This window comes from Euphorbia lathyris, chromosome 7 (assembly GCF_963576675.1).
Source record: "Euphorbia lathyris chromosome 7, ddEupLath1.1, whole genome shotgun sequence".
Taxonomy (NCBI): Eukaryota; Viridiplantae; Streptophyta; class Magnoliopsida; order Malpighiales; family Euphorbiaceae; genus Euphorbia; species Euphorbia lathyris.
Genome location: NC_088916.1, coordinates 85616295 through 85637853, shown reverse-complemented (window position 1 = coordinate 85637853; position 21559 = coordinate 85616295). Strand labels below are relative to the sequence as shown.

General features: G+C 37.9%; 1 protein-coding gene across 1 annotated transcript; it reads right to left on the bottom strand.

The window, feature by feature from the left end:
• Positions 1-13087: 13087 nt before the first annotated feature.
• Positions 13088-17623, bottom strand: LOC136235944 (uncharacterized). Its single transcript, XM_066026046.1, is given in 11 exon segments — positions 13088-13526; positions 13628-13672; positions 13968-14087; positions 14141-14190; positions 14193-14220; positions 14640-14704; positions 14869-14939; positions 15135-15173; positions 16947-17136; positions 17139-17199; positions 17202-17623. Coding segments are annotated over 11 exon segments (843 nt in total). The 5' UTR covers positions 17310-17623; the 3' UTR covers positions 13088-13460.
• Between the last annotated feature and the right edge of the window lie 3936 nt (positions 17624-21559).

The window sequence follows — 21559 nt, the reverse complement described above, 5'->3', positions numbered from 1 at the left end:
AATTTCTCCCTTTAGCCCTTTAGCCATCCGTACCTGCTTTTCATCCGCCATAAGGTGGATCTCTGTTTCACCCAAGGCCATTGTGACAAGCTCTTCGTCATTCTCATCTTTAGACTGTGGGCGAATCATCAATGATGCTGAATACGTCTCCTGAGCCACCTTTTGACTTCCTCTGATCATTACACCTCCCTTGACCGTGGGGATGTAAAGAGTTAAGTGGCGTATAGAGATAAGAGCTGCCGCCTCGGAAATAAAGGGTCGCCCAAGGATGATATTATAGGCTAACTGGCCATCCAGGATGGAGAATTCCAGATCGCCTTTCCAGACTTGATCTTCATCAGCTAACTCACAGTCCAGTATTACCCGGCCCTTTGTTTGGATGGTTGATGCGCCCTCACCTAAGGTTGAGATGAGAACTCACTAAGGGATAAGTGTACCCCGTCGTTATCAAGTAATAAATTTCTGGTTAAGTCCAGGTTATCGTCCACAGGATTTATTTCTGCAAGTACCGAGCTACTCGATCTCGGATGTTATCTAGGCTTAGGGGGGTTTTGAGTTGGTTTGTTTAAGTTAATCTACTCCTAGGTTGAATTATACTAATCCTAGCTAAGTTATCTAATTCTAACTAAGTTATTCTACGCCTAATTAAGTTACTCTATCCCTAATTGATCTTTCATTAATGCAATTATCCGAAGGAACATGGTATGAACGATAATAATGAAGATAGATTATTAGGTCTATTGAATAAAAACCTAATCTGAGTCACTTGTATTCAAGGCAATTAACCCTACTTACCCTCCTGAGGTTTCTATCGCGTGATTCCCTAAGGCCGAAACTAGGTCTAAGGCTCAGTAAATTGGCGCTTAATCAACTAAGAGGTCGTCAATCTCCTAGGCTCTGACTAGGTCAGATTCAGCTCGCAATATGTGCCTACTAGATTTTGGGGCTTTTGAATGAGTTAAACCAATTGATTAAAACGTAAGACAGAGATTAGAGAAATAATCATAAAACAAAACAAGAGCTAAATTATTATTAAAGGCGAAGATAAATGTCACAAGATAATTTACAAAAACGAAAGATATCTAAATTACAATGGAAAAATCCTATTTATAGACGCGGCTCGGGCCTCGTTTTGACCTATTTTCGTGTCCTTATTGGTGTAGGAAGACGTGGGGCCAATCGTGGCTTCGTGGGGGCGGAATTGGTCTTTTTGACCAATTCCCGCAGGGCTGCTCGCCAAGCAGGGCGGGCTGCTCGGCGAGCAGGGCTGCTCGCGACGAGCAGGCCTTTGGCGGCCTGCTCGGCGAGTAGGCCTCTAGGGGCCTGCTCGGCGAGTAGGCCTCTAGGTGCCTGCTCGACGAGCAGAAATGGCCCATGGGGCCCTGCTCGTCGAGCGTTTTCGCCCGGAATGCGCTCAATTCTTGCCGAGTATCCTTGATGTCCTTTTTCGCCCGAACTTACACCTGCGCACGTATAGAAACTCCAGATAACATTAGTCCAAAAGCTAAATTGATCCGCCAATCGCTTATTTTGAGCAAACGCTTCGTTTGGTGCGACTTTTGACGGACCAATTAGCTTCAAAAGATATCGGAATTTTACTATGCATGCTATTTCGGCCGTATTTGCCTAAATTGATCATAAAACGAGCCTAAATGACGAAAAGTAAATAGAACGTTTCCAATTTCTAACTTACTCACACAAAAGCATTTAAATGCGAAAATTGCTCGCTTATTAACTAAATAACTCTAAAACCCGTCCTAAAACCGTACCCAAAGATAGGGGTTTTTGACCCCTATCAAACCTCCTCGCACTTAAAACTTTACTTGTCCCCAAGTAAACTAAAAAACTAAACCCGCCATCACAAGCAAGCTAGAAAACCTCCCGTTTTGACTAGGTGCTTGACACAATTTCGAGCATCTGTAATTACATGCATTCGGAAATACAAAGTAGAGACACGATATCCAAAAGCCGCATTTCAATTATCATGGGTCATAGTTTTAAGCAAATGGACACATGTTCAATTAAACGAGCTTGAGGGGATCGCTAAGTAAAACACCTCACCATAGGTAGTTCACTCATTTCACACAATTTTTGGTGGCTAAGGTGTTTACTCTCGGCTTATGTTCTTGCTTAGGATTACGTTGATTTTGCACGTTCATCCGCGTTCCTCTACTATGCTATATGATTCCGATGATATCAAAAACAGCCTCTAACCGGGGTTGTAATGTGGTTAGAGGGTTAAAGGTACAACAAGGGTTATTAGTTCTAGCGCTACAAAAACAAAGTTTAAATGGCTTTAGCAAATATGAAGTGACTGAGCTTTTTATTCATCCCTTATTATTTTCTTTTTTTGGGATGTTTCCTTGAGACGTTTTTGATTTTTTAAGAACTGGGGAATGAAGTTCTTCCCTTTTGTTCGTCTCTTTTCTTTTCTTTTTTTTCTTTTTCTGTTTTTCTCTTTTTCTTTTTGGGATAGTGATGCTCATTCACTTCTTAGCCTTTTGGCTTGCTACTGTAATGCCATAAACAAAGTTAAAGCGCTAGAAGAAAACAAAGGCTCTATTTGAGCTTTGCACAAGAAATTGGGTTAAGTAGCAAACCAAGTTGTGGTTTGCAAAAACAGGTTAGAACGAAAGAAAAATCTATAAACTACAAAAATATAGGCTCAAAGGGGCTTCCTAGAGTGGATGAAAAAGAAAAAATAAGGTAAAGAAAAGGGTTAATTCTAATGAGGCTGATTCGTCGTTTATCATCTCAAACCATTGCATGTAGGTTCAACACAGTATTAGATGCAAAATCTGTAATCTTCCACAAGTCAAAGCATTCACACAAAAATGTCAAGAAAAAAAGCTTTTTGATGTTCGCTCTTAGGCTCAAATTCAACTCACAATTTTTTTGGGTATCAATTTTGTGTTTACTAGTTTTCCCCAAACTCAAGTTTAATGTCACATGCCTTCAATTCTTAAGTTTATCTACCTAAGTAATGATTTTAGCATTTCTTCAAAAGTAGGGTCCAAATGCAAACTTTAGCTCATGCTTTTACAGATACAAGAGTTGTGTCCTACGCCTAAACTAGTTGTCATGCAATTTTAGATTCGGTTCTCAGCCCTCAAAGACAAATAACGAAGTTTAGATTCGAAGGAGGTTCACGGTTTTAGGTCCTAAATATGCAAAAACATAAACAAAACCCGAAAACGCTAAACTAAACTAGACACGACGCAACAAAAATTAAAAATTTATACAATTTTTGTAAGTTTGTCTACCCCTCCTCCTCACACTAAAAATATGCAATAAGTTCCAACATTGCATCACAAATCATGAAGTACGAGTGTAAAGAGTTAGGGTGGAGAAGACAGCTTACTGATCGGCCGCCCATTCTGTGCTTGTCTGTAGGCACAGAACTTGTACGTCCGAATCGTTCTTGCCAAGATAAAGCTTCAGGCGGTGCCCATTTACCTTTTGGGTGGCTCCATCCCTCCCTTTCATTTCAACCATTCCAGAGGGGTGTGCGTTGATGACCGAGAATGGCCCGTGCCATCTACTTTTGAGTTTGCCCGAGAAGAATCTCAGTCGTGAGTTGTATAGTAGTACTTGGTCACCTATTTCAAAGGTTTTCTTTTGTACTTTCCTATCATGCACCCTCTTGGTTCGTTCTTTGTATAGCTTGGCATTTTCGTAAGAGTTGTACCGGAGCTTATCCAGTTTGTGGAGCTGAGTTAGTCGTAGTTCACCTGAAAGTTTTGGGTTAAAATTCAAATATTTCAGCGCCCAATAAGCCTTATGCTCTAGTTCAACCGGTAAGTGACAAGATTTTCCGAAAACTAAACGATAGGGGGACATTCCTATTGGAGTCTTGAAAGCTGTCCGATATGCCCAAAGAGCATCATCCAGCTTAAGGCTCCAATCTTTTCTAGCATTCCCTACTGTTTTCTCAAGAATACGTTTCAACTCCCTATTTGACACCTCTACCTGACCACTCGTCCGAGGGTGGTAGGGTGTTGCAACCCTATGAGCTACGCCATACTTTTGGAGCAACATGTCAAATTGCCTATTGCAAAAATGGGATCCCCCATCACTGATGATGGTCCGGGGGGTCCCGAATCTGGTAAAAATATTCTTTCTCAGAAATCTCATCACTACTCGAGCATCATTTGTGGGTAGAGCTTCTGCTTCTACCCATTTGGAAACATAATCAACCGCCACAAGAATGTATTGGTTGTTGTGTGACATGGGAAAGGGTCCCATGAAGTCGATGCCCCAAACATCAAATAGCTCACACACGAGTATACCTTGTTGAAGCATCTCATTTCTCCTAGAGATATTTCCTACTCTCTGACATGCATCACAGTATTTAATATAGCTATTAACATCTTTATGCATTTGTGGCCACCAAAACCCACTTTGGAGGATTTTTGCCACCGTCCTATCTGGCCCGAAATGGCCACCTGATTCCCTAGAATGACACATATTAATCACTGAATCTACCTCCTCTTCAGGTATACATCTCCTAATTATGCCATCAGTGCAGAATCGAAACAAATATGGTTCTTCCCAAAAATATTGTTTGTTTTCAAACATAAACTTACGTTTTTTGCTTGCATCTAAATCACGGGGAAGAATGTTACCGACTTTATAGTTCGCGATGTCTGCAAACCAGGGGAGAGATCGTACCGAATACAATGTTTCGTCCGGAAATACCTCCTTGATTGTCTCATGCTCTAAGGTTTGTTGATCTGACTCTAACCTGGATAGGTGGTCTGCTATTACGTTTTCCACCCCTTTTTGTCTCTGATCTCGATGTCAAATTCTTGGAGTAGCAAGATCCAACGGATCAGCCTAGGTTTCACATCCTGCTTGCTCATCAGATATCTCAAGGCTGCATGGTTAGTAAAAACAATTACCTTAGATAGCACCAAATAGGATCTAAATTTGTCAAAAGCAAAGACTACGGCTAGCAATTCCTTTTCAGTTATTGAATAGTTTTGCTGTGCATCATTCAAGGTTTTGCTAGCATAGAAGATTGGGCGAAAAATTTTATCCACCCTCTGCCCAAGACAGGCTCCTACGGCCAGATCACTGGCATCGCACATTAACTCAAAGGGGAGGGACCAATCCGGGCTTACCATAATAGGTGCTTCGATTAATTTCTTTTTTAGTAATTTGAATGTAGACATACATTCTTCATTGAAATTAAAATCAGCATCTTTTAGTAATAATTGAGTGAGGGGTTTAGTGATTTTTGAAAAGTCTTTTATGAACCGTCTATAAAACCCCGCATGTTCCTAAAAAGCTCCTAACCAATTATACATTGGTAGGAGGTGGCAGTTTTTCAATTACCTCAATTTTTGCTGGATCGACCTCGATCCCTTTTCCCGACACCTTGTGTCCTAATACTATACAATTTTGGACCATGAACTGGCACTTTTCCCAATTAAGTGCCAAGTTCTTGTCTTCACAACGTTCTAAGACTCGGTCCAAGTTTTCAAGACATTGGTCGAAAGTAGGTCCTACAACATTAAAATCATCCATGAAAATTTCTAGGAACTCCTCGACCATGTCAGAAAACATAGCCATCATACAACGTTGGAATGTGGCAGGGGCATTACACAATCCGAAAGGCATCCGTCTATATGCGAAAGTCCCATAGGGGCAAGTGAATGTGGTTTTCTCTTGATCCAAAGGGTCCACAGGAATTTGCATATAGCCGGATAGCCCATCTAAAGTACAGAAAAATTCGTGCCCTGCCAACCGTTCCAACATTTGATCAATAAACGGTAAGGGAAAGTGGTCTTTACGGGTGGCCTCGTTTAATTTCCTATAATCTATGCATACACGCCAACCCGTAACCTTTCTAGTTGGGATTAATTCCCCTTTTTCATTTTCCATTACCGTTGTACCCCCTTTTTTAGGCACGCATTGAACCGGGCTTACCCATTGGCTATCAGAAATCGGAAAGATGATACCTGCGTCGAGGAGTTTTATAACCTCGACTTTTACCACCTCTTTCATGTTAGGGTTGAGCCGTCGTTGAGGTTGGGCAGATGGCTTGATCTCTTCCTCAAAGAAAATTCTATGCGTGCAGATTTTGGGGTCGATGCCTTTGATGTCGTGGATCGACCATCCAAAGGCCCCTTTATGTTGCATCAACACCTCCACCAATTTTTCTTCCTGTTCAACTGTCAACAAAGAATAAATAATAACGGGTAAATCTGTGGGAGGTTGAAGAAAAACATATTTCAGATTGTTGGGTAAGGGCTTAAGCTCCAATTTTGGAGGTTCCTCTAACGAGGTTTTGGGTTTAGGTTTGATCTCACGATCAAGGTCCTCTTTTCTACCCTTAACCCAATAACATTTTTCAGGTGGGAGATCTTCAAATGGTTCATTCGAGTTTTCACATTCCTCACCACCTAGACCGAGTTCTAAAGAGGCATTTCTTATGTTAAGGTCAACTTCCTCAATACATTCATCTATTAGCGCATCTACAAAGTTACAACTTTTGGAGCGTTCTTGAGGAAATTTCATAGACTCATAAACGTTAAATGTTACCTCTTCGTCCTGCACCCTTAGGACCAATTTACCTCCATGGACGTCTATCAGTGTCCTACCGGTTGCAAGAAACGGTCTCCCAAGAAGAATGGGGACGGAGTCATCTTCTTCCATGTCGAGGACCACAAAGTCGACCGGGAAGATCAGTTTGTCCACCTTCACCAATACATCTTCAACTATGCCTCTAGGCCGTGCGATCGACCTATCTGCCAGCTGCAGTGTCATGTTTGTTGGTTTAGGCTCTCCAAGTCCCAATTTCCTGAAAATTGATAGAGGCATAAGATTAATGCTTGCTCTTAAATCGCATAATGCCCTATCTATGTGCATGTTGCCTATCCTACATGGGATGGTAAAGCTCCCTTGATCTTTAAGCTTGGGGGGTAATTTATGGGTGATTATGGCCGAGCATTGTTCTGTTAAAGCCACTATCTCATTTTCCCCAAACTTTTTCTTTTTCGATAACATGTCTTTAAGAAATTTTGCATAGTTTGGCATTTCCTCTAGTGCTTCCATTAATGGAATGTTTATTTCTAATCTACTAAGGATTTCCAAAAACTGAGCAAATTTCTTATCTAGGTTGGCCTTTTTCTGCTTCTGAGGGAATGGCAGTTTTGGTGTATAAGGCCTAACTACTTTTTCTACAGCTACTTCAGGAGCTGGAGTTTCAGATGCGGGACCGGGGTTGCTTACCACTTTCGGTTCCCTACTTACCTGTGGTGACGGATACGTTTGCGATGGAGGTGCCACGAGTGTGTCCACTTCCTTGCCGCTCCTTAGGGCGATGGCTTGAATCGCCTCTTCTTGTAAGAGGAATGCCTCGTGGCATTCCCTTTCTTCTTGTCTGATTGTGGCAAGCTGGTTACTCAGGGTCCTGCAGGCCTCCTCGTTGGCTGCTAGTCGGACGGATATCTCTCTTAAGAGGGTCATTATTCCTTCTGAGTATCCTGTTTGCTTGCCATAAAAATCAGAGTTAGAATGGGGACATGGAAGGGTATCCACGGGTGCCATGTAGGGCACCGGTGGATATCGTGTATGCTCCTGATCATAGTAGTTGTAAGTTGAGGGTTTAGAATTATACCTTTGATGATTGCCTAAATAACTTACATTCTCACCTCTAGGTACGTAATAGTTGATGTGGCATACCCTACCGGGGTGATTCTGGCCGCATCTCTCGTAAAATGGTGTCCTTGGTTGGTTATTATGGCTGTATGAAGCCACAAGGAAATCCATTTTTGTGTTGAGATCGTTCATGGATGGATCTGACGCTCTGTTGTCCATAGTTACTGAAAGAACGATTTTTATAAGTACAAGTAATGTTACAGAATTTAAGTAATCAACCAGTATATATATAAACAAGTATAAATGATATTAACAAAGGATATATTCACAAAGAATGCCTAAACTAACAAATCGACCTTTGGTTCGATATTGCAGAAGAAATAAATCCCCGGCAACGGCGCCAAAAACTTGATGCGCCCTCACCTAAGGTTGAGATGAGAACTCACTAAGGGATAAGTGTACCCCGTCGTTATCAAGTAATAAATTTCTGGTTAAGTCCAGGTTATCGTCCACAGGATTTATTTCTGCAAGTACCGAGCTACTCGATCTCGGATGTTATCTAGGCTTAGGGGGGTTTTGAGTTGGTTTGTTTAAGTTAATCTACTCCTAGGTTGAATTATACTAATCCTAGCTAAGTTATCTAATTCTAACTAAGTTATTCTACGCCTAATTAAGTTACTCTACCTCTAATTGATCTTTCATTAATGCAATTATCCGAAGGAATATGGTATGAACGATAATAATGAAGATAGATTATTAGGTCTATTGAATAAAAACCTAATCTGAGTCATTTGTATCCAAGGCGATTAACCCTACTTACCCTCTTGAGGTTTCTAGCGCGTGATTCCCTAAGGCCGAAACTAGGTCTAAGGCTCAGTAAATTGGCGCTTAATCAACTAAGAGGTCGTCAATCTCCTAGGCTCTGACTAGGTCAGATTCAGCTCGCAATATGTGCCTACTAGATTTTGGGGATTTTGAATGAGTTAAACCAATTGATTAAAGCGTAAGACAGAGATTAGACAAATAATCATAGAACAAAACAAGAGCTAAATTATTATTAAAGGCGAAGATAAATGTCACAAGATACAATAAGTTAAGTTCTGCAACTGTATCAAAGAGTACAAACAAGGAAAGATAAAAGAAGATACAAAAATCCCTTTCAGGGAACCTGTTTACTCTACAGCCGGCGACTTAATCTTAAGGACGGACCTTGATAATTCCTCGAGAAAAAGCTTTGAAGGAGCTTCAATGGAGGTTGAAGAAGATGGAGGAGATGGAGAGGAATTACAAGGGGAAAGCTAAGATAATTTACAAAAACGAAAGATATCTAAATTACAATGGAAAAATCCTATTTATAGATGCGGCTCGGGCCTCGTTTTGACCTATTTTCGTGTCCTTATTGGTGTAGGAAGACGTGGGGCCAATCGTGGCTTCGTGGGGGCGGAATTGATCTTTTTGACCAATTCCCGCAGGGCTGCTCGCGACGAGCAGCCCCCTGCTCGCCGAGCAGGCATAGCCTGCTCGGCGAGCAGAAATGGCCCACGGGGCCCTGCTCGTCGAGCGTTTTCGCCCGGAATGCGCTCGATTCTTGCCGAGTATCCTTGATGTCCTTTTTCGCCCGAACTTACACCTGCGCACGTATAGAAACTCCAGATAACATTAGTCCAAAAGCTAAATTGATCCGTCAATCGCTTATTTTGAGCAAACGCTTCGTTTGGTGCGACTTTTGACGGACCAATTAGCTTCAAAAGATAACGAAATTATACTATACATGCTATTTCGGCCGTATTTGCCTAAATTGATCCTAAAACGAGCCTAAACGACGAAAAGTAAATAGAACGTTTCAAATTTCTAACTTACTCACACAAAAGCATTTAAATGCGAGGATTGCTCGCTTATTAACTAAATAACTCTAAAACCCATCCTAAAACCGTACCCAAAGATATGGGTTTTTGACCGCTATCAATGTTGTGTCCTGTTACCCCTAGAATATCCACTATGGTGGTTTCCACTTGGATTGGGTCGACCATGAGTTTGGCGAATGCTCCTCTTATGATGACATTGCATGAACTCCCCGTATCAATCATCACTCTTTTCATCTCCCAGCCTTCCACTATCATAGTAACGACCATGGCATCTGCATGAGGGGAGATCTCCGGACCGGTATCCGCAAAAGGGCGATTAAGTGACGCCCTGTCTAGAGCAGTGGTTTTTGCCTTTTTCAACACAGGCTGGTACCCAGGTCCGCCTGCTATGACATTGATGGTCCCTTTTGCCTTCTTCTTCTGATCATCTCTGGATCTATCACCATCTCCCTTCTTGCCGTCATTTTGGACGAACCGGTCCAACTTTCCTCTTTGGATAAGCCTTTCTATCTCTCGGGCTAATTCCCAGCATGCGTCAGTGTCATGGCCATTCTTCCTGTGGTATTTGCAATAATTTTTGGGATTTTTACCAGTGTTGGTGTACTCCCCCCCTTTTGGTTCGGGGTATGAAATGCTCCGCTTGTGCTGACTGTTCTCAATCCACATGAGCACTTCGCTTTTAGAGGCATTGAGTGGCGTAAATGACGACACAAATGCCGATTTGTTCTTAGAGCCTCTTCCCCGACCTCTAGAGGATGAGTCTTGGTGCTTGTCTTTCTCCTTATCTCGATGACGAGATTTGCCCCTGTCCTTCTTGGGTGGAGACAATGATTTTCTGCGAATGTCATCTACCTCCATGAAGTCCTTGCATCTTTCAATTAATTCTGCCATACTTCTGGGCTTCTTCCGAATTAAATCTTCCTGCAAGCTTTTACACGTGGTGTTTTTTGCCAGAGCGTCTGCTGCCATGGAGACATCCACATTGACAATTCGTATACACAATTTGTTGAAATTGTCTACATATTCTCGAAGAGGTTCATTCGCCTTCTGCTTTAATTCGAAAAGCTTCCGTGACTTGACCACTGGAGGAATACATCCGGCGAATTTAGCACAAAACTCTCTACTCAATTGATCCCAGCTGTCGATTGATCCAGGAGGTAAAGATTGGAACCAATCATAGACGGGGCCTCCCAAGGTGGTGATAAACATCCCGCTTGCATGGGCTTTTGGGTTGTCCGCTCCCATGTAAACGGGTATATTAGGTATTTTAAACTGCCTCTCCGCTTCCTCAGCTTCGATCCATGCTGTAAAGGGCGGATCGCGATTAGCGAATGGATTATGTCGGGCATTCTCCTCATTAATGCGAAGCACCGCAGCTCTCACACGATCATCAAAATTCTCCGGACCCGCCCGCGGCGGTCTGCTAGGGGGAGATCTGCTTGGAGAAGATGAGGAGCTAGATCCGGACGATGGATCTGATGGAGAATGCCCACCTCCACCACCCTATCCTCTAGGAGGAGCTTTGCCGTTATTCCCTCCGTGGTCTCCCGAAGGAACGCTTCTATCCTCTCCTTGGTTTGGTGGTGGCGGTGGCCTATCCGATCGAGGAGTCTCTACTGGCCTCTTGCTTTGTCTACGACCAGTAGATGGGGGTGATCTACCCCGGCGGGAAGATCTCCGTCTCGGGGGCGAAGGTGATTTCGACCGCCTGCTTTTCCCTTTTCTCCGATTTTTGTGCCGTCGACCTTCTGATCCGCCTTCGGGGAGATTCGACCGCGGGCGGCTTGGGTTACCTGATCCGCCCAGATTTAACCCTTGGCCTGCGGATCCTCCAGGGGGAGTTTGGTTATTCCCACGACTTCCTCCTGCTCCATCAGAAAATAATTGCCGATTGAGTGGCGGGTTATTGCCTGCCACGGTAGTAGTCACCATGGAATCCGTGGGTTGAATTTGGAAGAATGAAGAATTATGGACGTTTGGTCCTATAGTGGCCTGTGGCCATTGAGATGACGTAGGATTTGTGCGCCGACGCTCTGGTACTATCATGAACGACCTTAGGCGTATTTCCATCTCAGGGCCAAATTCTCTTCCTATGGATCCCGCACATGTTTCAATGAATGTATCCGGCGACATATCCCTTCCATCCTGCGTCGCAGGAGTGCTCATATCAACGCGACTAGTGCTTGTTTCAGGTTGACTTGATGGTGTTACCGATGGTGTTTCAACCCCCGAGGAGGGGTTCTGTTCTCCATTCGTCATATCTTTCAATGTCAACGAAAACCCTTTATTTGATTAAGGATTCCACGATCACCGCACCAATTGATGACTAGTGGAGAATTTCCGATAGGTTTCCGTCTCTGTGGGGGCATCGTTGGGTTCGACGAGGGGAAGCTCCGATGCCAAAGTCAGTATAGAAGAACAAGAGAGCAAACTGAATTGACAAAGGGTAAGTGAATGTGTACCTTGATGGCTCGAGATACTAGCTATATATAGTCATTAAGTTGTAACCTTTAGTAACTAGAAAGTCTCTATTAATGCTCCATTAATAGCGGTTACTGATTCCTTTTAAGCATATCCGTTTAGAAAATTGATTGCTTATTAATGGTCTCTTAGTGTGGGATCGGCTCAGTTGTTTGAATAGCAGATTGGGCGGTTATGGCGATTCGCCTCTTAGGTTCGCCCACGGATCTCTTGTGGTGAGATATTGGTGATCCGCCTGTCGGATCCCTTTGCTCAATACGCCGTGATACGCCGGTATTAGGTGATCAACACGTGGCTGTTTTAGGCGAATATCCTTTTTGATCCTTGGGATAATATCACAATGTTATCAGAAATATAACAAAGAAAGAAAAGGAAAAACGCAAGAAATCAATAAAATTATAAATAGAGGAAGAGCGATTGTAATCTATAGAAGAAAACCAAAAGAAGTTTTGTTGGATTAGGCGGTAACTTGAGAAACATAAAATTATCTTTCCCTCTAAATTTTTCATCACTTCCGGATCTGCAGATGGGAGAGAGACACGATAGTCTACAAGTGGATCACTACAAGAAAATTGATTTTTTGCAACAGAGATGGTTGTTGCGAAAAATATTTTTAGCAACAACAATGCATGTTTCGCAACGACTTTTAGTTGTTGAGATACATTCCGTTACTAAAGCGTTCTGCAACGACATCCTGTTGTTGCAAAAAATATATTTTTGGCAACAACACATGTTGTTGCAAAACATTTGTTGTTGCGAAATATGGAATGCATGTTAGAGAATAAAATTATCTTTTTGCAACAACATATATCGTTGGTGAAGATGTTTTATATTTTGCAACAAGTTCTGACGTTGTTATATTTTTAGAGTTTTCGCAACAACTCATACCGTAGCTATACATATTGAGGTTTTGCAACAACTATATTGTTGCTGTTATTATATTAATGGTAACAACTTTTATGTTGTCAAAATTTTTTTTCTAAAATAAATAAATTTGTTTCCATAAATAAGTACTTTTAATTACAAATAGATTTAAGTTTTGGCAACAACTTATAGCAATAAATGTATATATTAATATTATACATATATATATATATATATACACGAGAATTTAACCCGAATATAGACATACAAAGTAAAAAGTAAAATGATTATATTATTGAATTGAATTTTACAACATGGGATAAAAAGTCTTTTACCATACAAATCAACTAAAAAGCAGTAAACCCTAATATTTAAATTGATAAAGGTAAGGCTTGCAAGAATATTTTTTATATAAATCATAAACTTCTAGCTAAATCCTACAGATATACAATTTAATTTCATCGGTACTTGAGAAAATATAAAATATTCTCTATAAGTATTCTTTTGATTGCAACATAACCGAGCAAAACAAGAAGCTCTATGTATTAATTAACCTTTTTAATCTTCTTATTTGGACCCAACCAAACAGCAACATATTATTTCCATGGCTTGATCCTCATGGGATTGATGTAGCTGCTTTGCAAGCTACAAACGAATACGTATAGGAGAGTAGGAGTGCATAGTGGAAAACTGATGGAGGAACACCAATACCTGGTGCAAAGAAGACACAAAAAAGCTTCATAACCTCAAGTCAAGATAAATATAAGACAATTGAGAACCAAAATGAATTAATGTATAATAAAAAAACTTACTGTCAAGAAGTAGCTACGACAACGGTCTCCTAAGACCACTAAAATCTGAGAAACAAAATAAATAAGATCGAATTTTTAAGTCAATAGTAATTTGGAGAATCAGAACATAAACGAAAACTAAAAAAACTCATAGAGAGGTTGGAATTATAAGCAAAATCAATTGGGACAACACATTGTTATGATGCTGAGCTTATTTTTTCTTATTCATGTATGTCCAAGGAATGAAACAATGTATTAGAAACATGGAGAAATCTGTAAAAATTCACTTAGTCCTATGAGCACATGTAATGAGTCGGGTGTACATTAAAAGAGTATGAAAATAATTAGGAGCTAGACTTACTTTGACAATAGGATGTGCTGGCTTAACACGGAAAACTGGTGATGTCAGTACAATTCCCTCTAGCATGTTCTCTATGCGGAGATGTGTAGCTGCATGTGCAATTGATTTAAGCTTTAATACCTACATATAAAGAATAAAATATGTAAGATCATTCTATGCCTTACTTTCAAAACCACAGCTCCTCTGGTTGAGTGACCAAAAAGGAAACAGGTACTCCCTGGTGCTCTAACTTGATTTTTTCTAAGAATGCCCCCTGTTAAAATAACAGTTGCAAAGTTTATCCCACTAGCTTTCTTGCATATTATACATGATTTAACAGATAAGCTATAAGCCAAACAGATAATCTCATGGGGTTTCAGAAGCAGGCTAATGCATGTAGGAGGTATGCTCTCTATATCTTAAAATATCTCAAACAAAAAAATGAACATTATACTACAAGGGACCTAAGCTAGTTGACTTGAATATGCATCTAGGTCTAGTAAGAAGGTGAAAACAATTGGAGGCAAAGATGAGCAAACCTTGCAATTGACTTTCCAGAGTCAATGAACATAATGTCATATTCAATTCAAGACTAATTCTCGCAGAGCAATAATTCAAGATTAACTTGGCAGGCAACTGATGATTAAATAACTAAGTAAGCAAAGAGGGAGAAAAGAGCACAAATGAACTTACAGTGTCAGCTACCACATGGTCTAGAGAAGGAACATATCCATACAACCCATCACTTCCACCATGACCTATGACACCAAAAAAGATGGAGGAAGAACTATTACCACAACCACTGCCAGAACAAAGCATTCCTGAACTCTTGTAAGCATGTCTCAAAATAAACATGAACAAGTAAACCTTCAAAAGAAAAATAACATAAAGAGTTATTCGTCTGTAATGTAATTGTACTCACCTATCCAATCCATTGCATAAACTTCCAAATTGCATGAGGTTAGTTGCTTTGCAAACTGAGCATATCTTCCACTGAAAAAATGGAGCACATAAAAAACATGCAAAAAATGTTCTATTTTTTGAAAAGTTAAAGATATGTAGTCTTGAGACAGCGGATATCACTAAAAATAAGACCATTTAAGATTGTTGTATCCCAAATAACTAAAGACAGCAACATAATGCAAAAGAAACCAGAATATAGATAAAACAATGGAATCTGCAAAATACTCGTGCTCATTAAGCCCATGAATAATAATTAAGATGCCCCTGAAATCACAAAGCAATCACCCTCAAGTCTTAGTTCCAAATTTAGAGGGAAAAAACAAAAAGACAAAAGAATTGAAGTAAAGGCATGAAATAAGAGCACAAAAATCAAACAGAAACAACACTATATCCCCTTATAATTTAATGTCATATAGGGGAGAAAAGATAAAACTCTACAGAGCTAAATATCGTTTTCCGGAATTATTAGTTGGGAAAGAAAAAAAAAGTTGCAATTCACTGTAATCCAATGTATTTCCAAAGGAAAATTCATTCGAAATATTACAAACATAATGATTGTTTCCTGTGGCTGAATAAGCAGCACATATAATATAACAATTGCCTCAATTATCAAATCACAAATCAGACAATCCAATAAAAACTTTTGAGTTCAAAACAATCTAAAATGACAATTGGCAATTTTGAACCATAATCCAAAGCCATGATCGAACTAGTAATCTCAACGCAAATTAACATAATTCATCAAACTTAGCCAAACAGTCTAATTAAATTCAAGAGATAAAGTATCAAAATAGGCCTATGGTTTTTGGAAAAGTATCAATTTAGGCCCCATGTACAAAATAGCACAAAATTTTCAAGTAATGTAAATGAAATGAGGCAGCACAAGAACTTACCATAAAACGATGGACAAGCGTCTTATGTTCCTGTCCGATTCAGTGTACTCGGCTGATTGCCTGAGCTTCTGCTGCAGGATTAAGTAATGGCTCAATGAGAACAACATGTTGTGCTTCTAGGAGATTAAGTCCATTTTCTCCATGCTGGATTAACAACATTAGAACTTGTATGGATCTTGGTGATTCTTTCTCACCTCGCACTTTTCCAGTCCATGTCGGATTGCTGTTCTGTCCCCTGAATTGGCTGATGCCAATATGAGCTTTCCTACACTCACAATGCCACAAAAATGAAGGCCATAAATGACAAGATCAACTCAAGTTCAAAAATTTCTATTTGTTTTTCAATTATTCTGGTTACATGTAAAACACTTTATGATTACCGGAATTTTTTCACATACGGAACAACTCCAATTTGAAAATGGAAGTTTTTTTTATCTGCAAATTTCCCAATCCAAGAAAGACTGAAGTGAGCACTTTGCTATGATTATTAGAATCAATGCAAGTTTCATTATGACAAAGCTGATCGGAAACCTTAGGACAAAGCAATGTGGAAATTGAACTAAGAATGTCCGTTCACAACTTCGTTTAAGAACTAACAAATCATAGCTTTTCCTAAAAGCAGCTTTCCAAATTTTTCCAGCTTTTAAAGAATGCAATTTTGTATTTACGGAAAGCTACTTTTAGGTTGTGGTAAAACAATACGATATTATGTAATCAAGGATGTTTAATAGATTATATATCCATTTACCTGCCTCCTTTCATCCGGATATATGTGATGCCATTAGCATTGAAAGCATGTTCCAACACATCAAGTACATCATTCCAACTTGAAAAAACCAGAACAGTTAAAATGAGTTATTCTATAGCAGAATATGGAGCCTGTTCATGCATAAAAAAAAATATAGGGATAACATCCAAATTTGACCCTAACATTTTCAGTAAAGTGCAAATTGGATAAGTATGAAATGATTCAAATTTAACACAAATATTTCCAAACAAGATCAATTTCGCCCCTATGTTACAAAAAGATAAAATCAAATCCATTTCCTTGTCAAACCACCAAAATTCCAATACTAGATGAAATCCTGTTAAGATAAACATTCAAAACGAAATAATAAAAAGCAAATAAGAAACACAAACTTACTTCAAATTGCCGTTGACCCGTAACCACGAACGGCAAAAGAGTGTGTTCCATCTAACACCGGCAAGGAGATAAGTATTCCATTGGCACTGGCAGTCCCCATCATCGGTCATATCGATGCCCTCGGCAAGAGCTCTCCTCCTTAAAGTATCCTCCTCCTCAAGTCGCCAAAGAGATGCCGCTTCAGAAACAATTCCGTCGACAAAGGCTGAGAGGAGCGATGACGAGGGAAGATAAGCAAGAGAGGGAGAAAAAAATTGTTTGGAGAATGACGAGTAAATGTCTTAGGGTTTTGAGGATTGGAATGATGCGATTGCTAGCTCCTGATATGAGTGGCTCCATCTGCGCCGATGCCATGGCCGACATGAAAAGTTGGAAGATGGTTAACTTAGGGGGGAAGATGGATTTGCCCTACGGGAGAGAGAGTTTAGTGGAAATGGATGACACGAAGAATGAAGAGAGGAGAGTATAGAAGAAGAGAGACAGAATTGTTTTACAATAAAACTGGATTCAACCTTCAAAATTTAAGCTCAAATCATTTTCATCCCGCCACATTTTTTCTGGAGGGAAATGAAAAAAAAGAAGATTTTTTTACAATAAAACTGTTGTTGCAAATTAATAATTTTATACAACAAACTTGTTGTTGTAAAAACTAATGATTTCATAATAGGCTTAAAGTATTTTTTTGACCCCTGATTTATTACAGTAAAACTTCTATAAATTAATAATGTTGGGACTAAGAAATTTTATTAATTTATAGAGATATTAATTAATCGATAAATTAATAATTATTAATTTATAGTGATTTTTAATTTTTATAAATAAATTTTAAATTACTAATTGTTTCAAACATTGCAAAATTCGTACATGAGATGAATATGCCACAACGAATTTAGAGGAAGCAATCACGGAAGAATACATTCATGAACTTGAGGGAATGATTGGTCAGTTTGGTTACCGCAATTAAATGAATGTCAATCAAATATTGGATTATCCAGATGAAAATAATGAATGCTCACAAATCCAAAGTTTAGAAGAAATTGTATCGAGCGTTATGCAAAATTCAATTGAGGATGAAGCTGAGAATGATTTGGTATCTCTGAAACCAGTCACAAGAAAGGAAGCAATTATATCATCATCCACTCTTTAGAATTTTTTGTTAAAATTTGACAAGGATACACCGGAACTTTTGAATGCACTGAGAATAGTTAGAGATGAAATTCAACTAGATTTAAATTTCAAGAAAAAACAAAATACTATAGATTCATATTTTGTTAAATTATCCCAAGTATGTATATCTATATATATTTCGCATATGTATTTGAGAAATTATTAATTTATAGAGGTAATAATACAATGTATTTATAAAGGGTTGTTTCAGAAAATTATTATCTTATTAATTTATTAAAATTGATCATTTTTTGAACTGGCCCAAGTCGGGACCAGAAGAAATTATTATTTTAAAGAGTTTATTAACTTATCGAGTATTAATTTATAGAGGTTTTACTGTATTTGGTCATATTTGGCCTTTCACCTATCCCAATTGGTAAAATTTCACCCAATTTGTATGAATACTTAACGGAATTATTATCTCATTGACAAATAACGATATTTTGACACTTGAACTTGACATGTGATATTTCTTAAAGGTTTTTTTTTCCATATTATGTGGAAATAATTAAATTAGATTAAAAAATAAAAAATAAAAAAAAACAAATTCTAGGCTAAAATCTATTAAGTTCAAATGTCAAAATATTGTTACTTATCAATAAGATAACGATTTAGTTAAATTTTAATACAAATTGGGTGAAATTTCACCAATTGGGATAGATCAGGGGCCAAATGTAACCAAATAATAGACCTGGGGCCAAATGACAAAATTTTGGATCAGCTAGGGACCAAATAGTACTTTAAACCTTTCATAATATAAAATAAAACCTTTTAACTAAATCCTTTCAAAAAAAACCTTTTAACTAAATAACTACTATTATTATAATATTTATAATATAAATAAAATAGTATGTTATGTATTTTACAATTAATTTTGAATTATGTAATTTACTAATTTTTAAAATTTATTCTATGTATATTTAAATTTTAAATATCAATTAAAATTTAAAATCAATTAAAAAATACATTTTTGTAATATTTAGTGAAATATAAAATAAAAATATATTATTAAATACATTTTAAATTTTTTATTTTGATTTATATTATTTTTGAAAAAAAAGTTCTTATTTCATTATTTTTTTTAGTATAATCAATTATGTAACGATAATATTTTATTTATTTAATAATTTTCTTTTGCAACGATCTGTTTGGTTGCTAAAAAATTCTAGTTATACGCAACAACATTGATTGTTGTTATAAATGCTTTAATTTACAGCAACAACATCTTGTTGTTGCTATAAATGCTTTTATTTATAGCAACGAAAGTATTGTTGCCAAAGCTAATACATATTTTCCACAAACTCTGCCTTCCGAATTTTCTTAAATGAGAGGTATAAGAAATTTACAGTAACAACCTTTGGTAACGACATAAAAAACTTCGTTGCTAAAGTTCATTTTTAGCAACAACGTTTTCTGTTGTTGGCAAAACTTGTTGTCAAAAAGCAATTTTCTTGTAGTGGATCCAGTGATGTAGTGGACAAAATATATTATTTTATATATTTTACAATAAATGTTCATGGCTAGTTGTGCCTAAAAATGTATAATAAATTTTAACTAAATTTAAATTCTAATATAAGAAAAAGATATAGGAGAAAAAATACAATCCATCAATATAATTTAATTAATAGAATCAAATTCAAATTTTAATTATTAAATTATAATTAATATATAATAAAAATGTTTATGTTACGTTACGATAAGTTAAACTACCTCAAGTTATTGTAAGTTCCATTAAATTATGGTAAGTTACGCTACATTAAATTACGGTAAGTTATAATACGTGATATTATGTTATGTTACGTTACACGAAGTTACGTTATGTTAAGCTAAGTTACATTTGACTAAGCGTTCTTACGTTATGATACGTTACGTTAAGTTACGTTACGTCAAGTTACGTTACATTACATCAACTTACACTACGTTAAGTTAAGTAATGTTACGTCAAGTTATGTAACGTAAATGTACGTTAGGTTACGTCACGTGCAGTTACATTAACCTAAGTTATGTTACGTTACGTTACGTTACGTCAAGTTATATTACGTTACGTTAGGTCAAGTTACATTACACTACGTTACGTTACGTCAAGTTACGTGCGTAACGTTAAATCAAGTTATGTTACGTTACGTTACGCTACATTACGTTATGTTATGTCAAGTCACGTTACTTAACGTTACGTCAAGTTACGTTACATTACGTTACGTTACGTTACATTGTGTCACGTTACCTTAAGTTACATTACGTCAAGTTACGTTATATCACGTTACATTACGTTACATCAAGTTACGTTATATCAAGGTACGTTACGTCAAGTTACGTTACGTTAGTTTATGTTACGATAGGTTACGTCAAGCTACGTGACGTCAAGTTATGTTACATTACGTGAAGTTACATTATGTTACGTTATGTTAAGTTATATCACGACACGTTACATTATGTTACATTAAGTTAAATTACATAACGTTACGTTACGTTACGTTACGTTACGTTACGTTATGTTACGTTACGTTACGTTACGTTACGTTACTTCATTTTATGTTATGTTACGTTACGTTAAGTAACGTTACGTCAAGTTACGATACGTAAACGTTACGTCAAGTTATGTTACGTTACGTTACGCTAAATTACATTACATTATGTTATGTCAAGTCACGTTACTTAACGTTACGTCAAGTTATGTTACGTTGCGTGACGTGACGTTACGTGACGTGACGTGACGTGACATTACGTTACGTTATATCACGTTACGTCAAGTTACGTTACGTCAAGTTACGTGACGTCAAGTTATATTACATTACGTGAAGTTGCATTATGTTAAGTTACGTCACGTCACGTTACGCTATGTTAAGTTACGTTACGTCAAGTTACGTTACGTTACGTTATGTTATGTTATGTTACGTTACGTTACGTTACGTTACGTTACGTTATGTTAAGTTACATTACGTTACATTACATTACGTTACGTTAAGTAACGTTACGTCAAGTTACATTACGTAACGTTACGTGAAGTTATGTTACGTTATGTTACGCTACATTACATTATGTTATGTCAAGTCACGTTACTTAACGTTACGTCAAGTTATGTTACGTTATGTGATGTGACGTTACGTGACGTGACGTTATGTTACGTTAAGTTACGTGACGTGACGTCAAGTTATGTTACATTACGTGAAGTTACATTATGTTAAGTTACGTCACGTCACGTTACGCTATGTTAAGTTACGTTACGTCACGTTACGCTATGTTACGTTATCTTATGTTACGTTACGTTATGTTATGTTACGTTACATTACGTTACGTTACGTTACATTACGTTATGTTAAGTAACGTTACGTCAAGTTACGTTACGTAACGTTACGTCAAGTTATGTTACATTACATTACGCTACATTACATTATGTTATGTCAAGTCACGTTACTTAACGTTACGTCAAGTTATGTTACGTTACG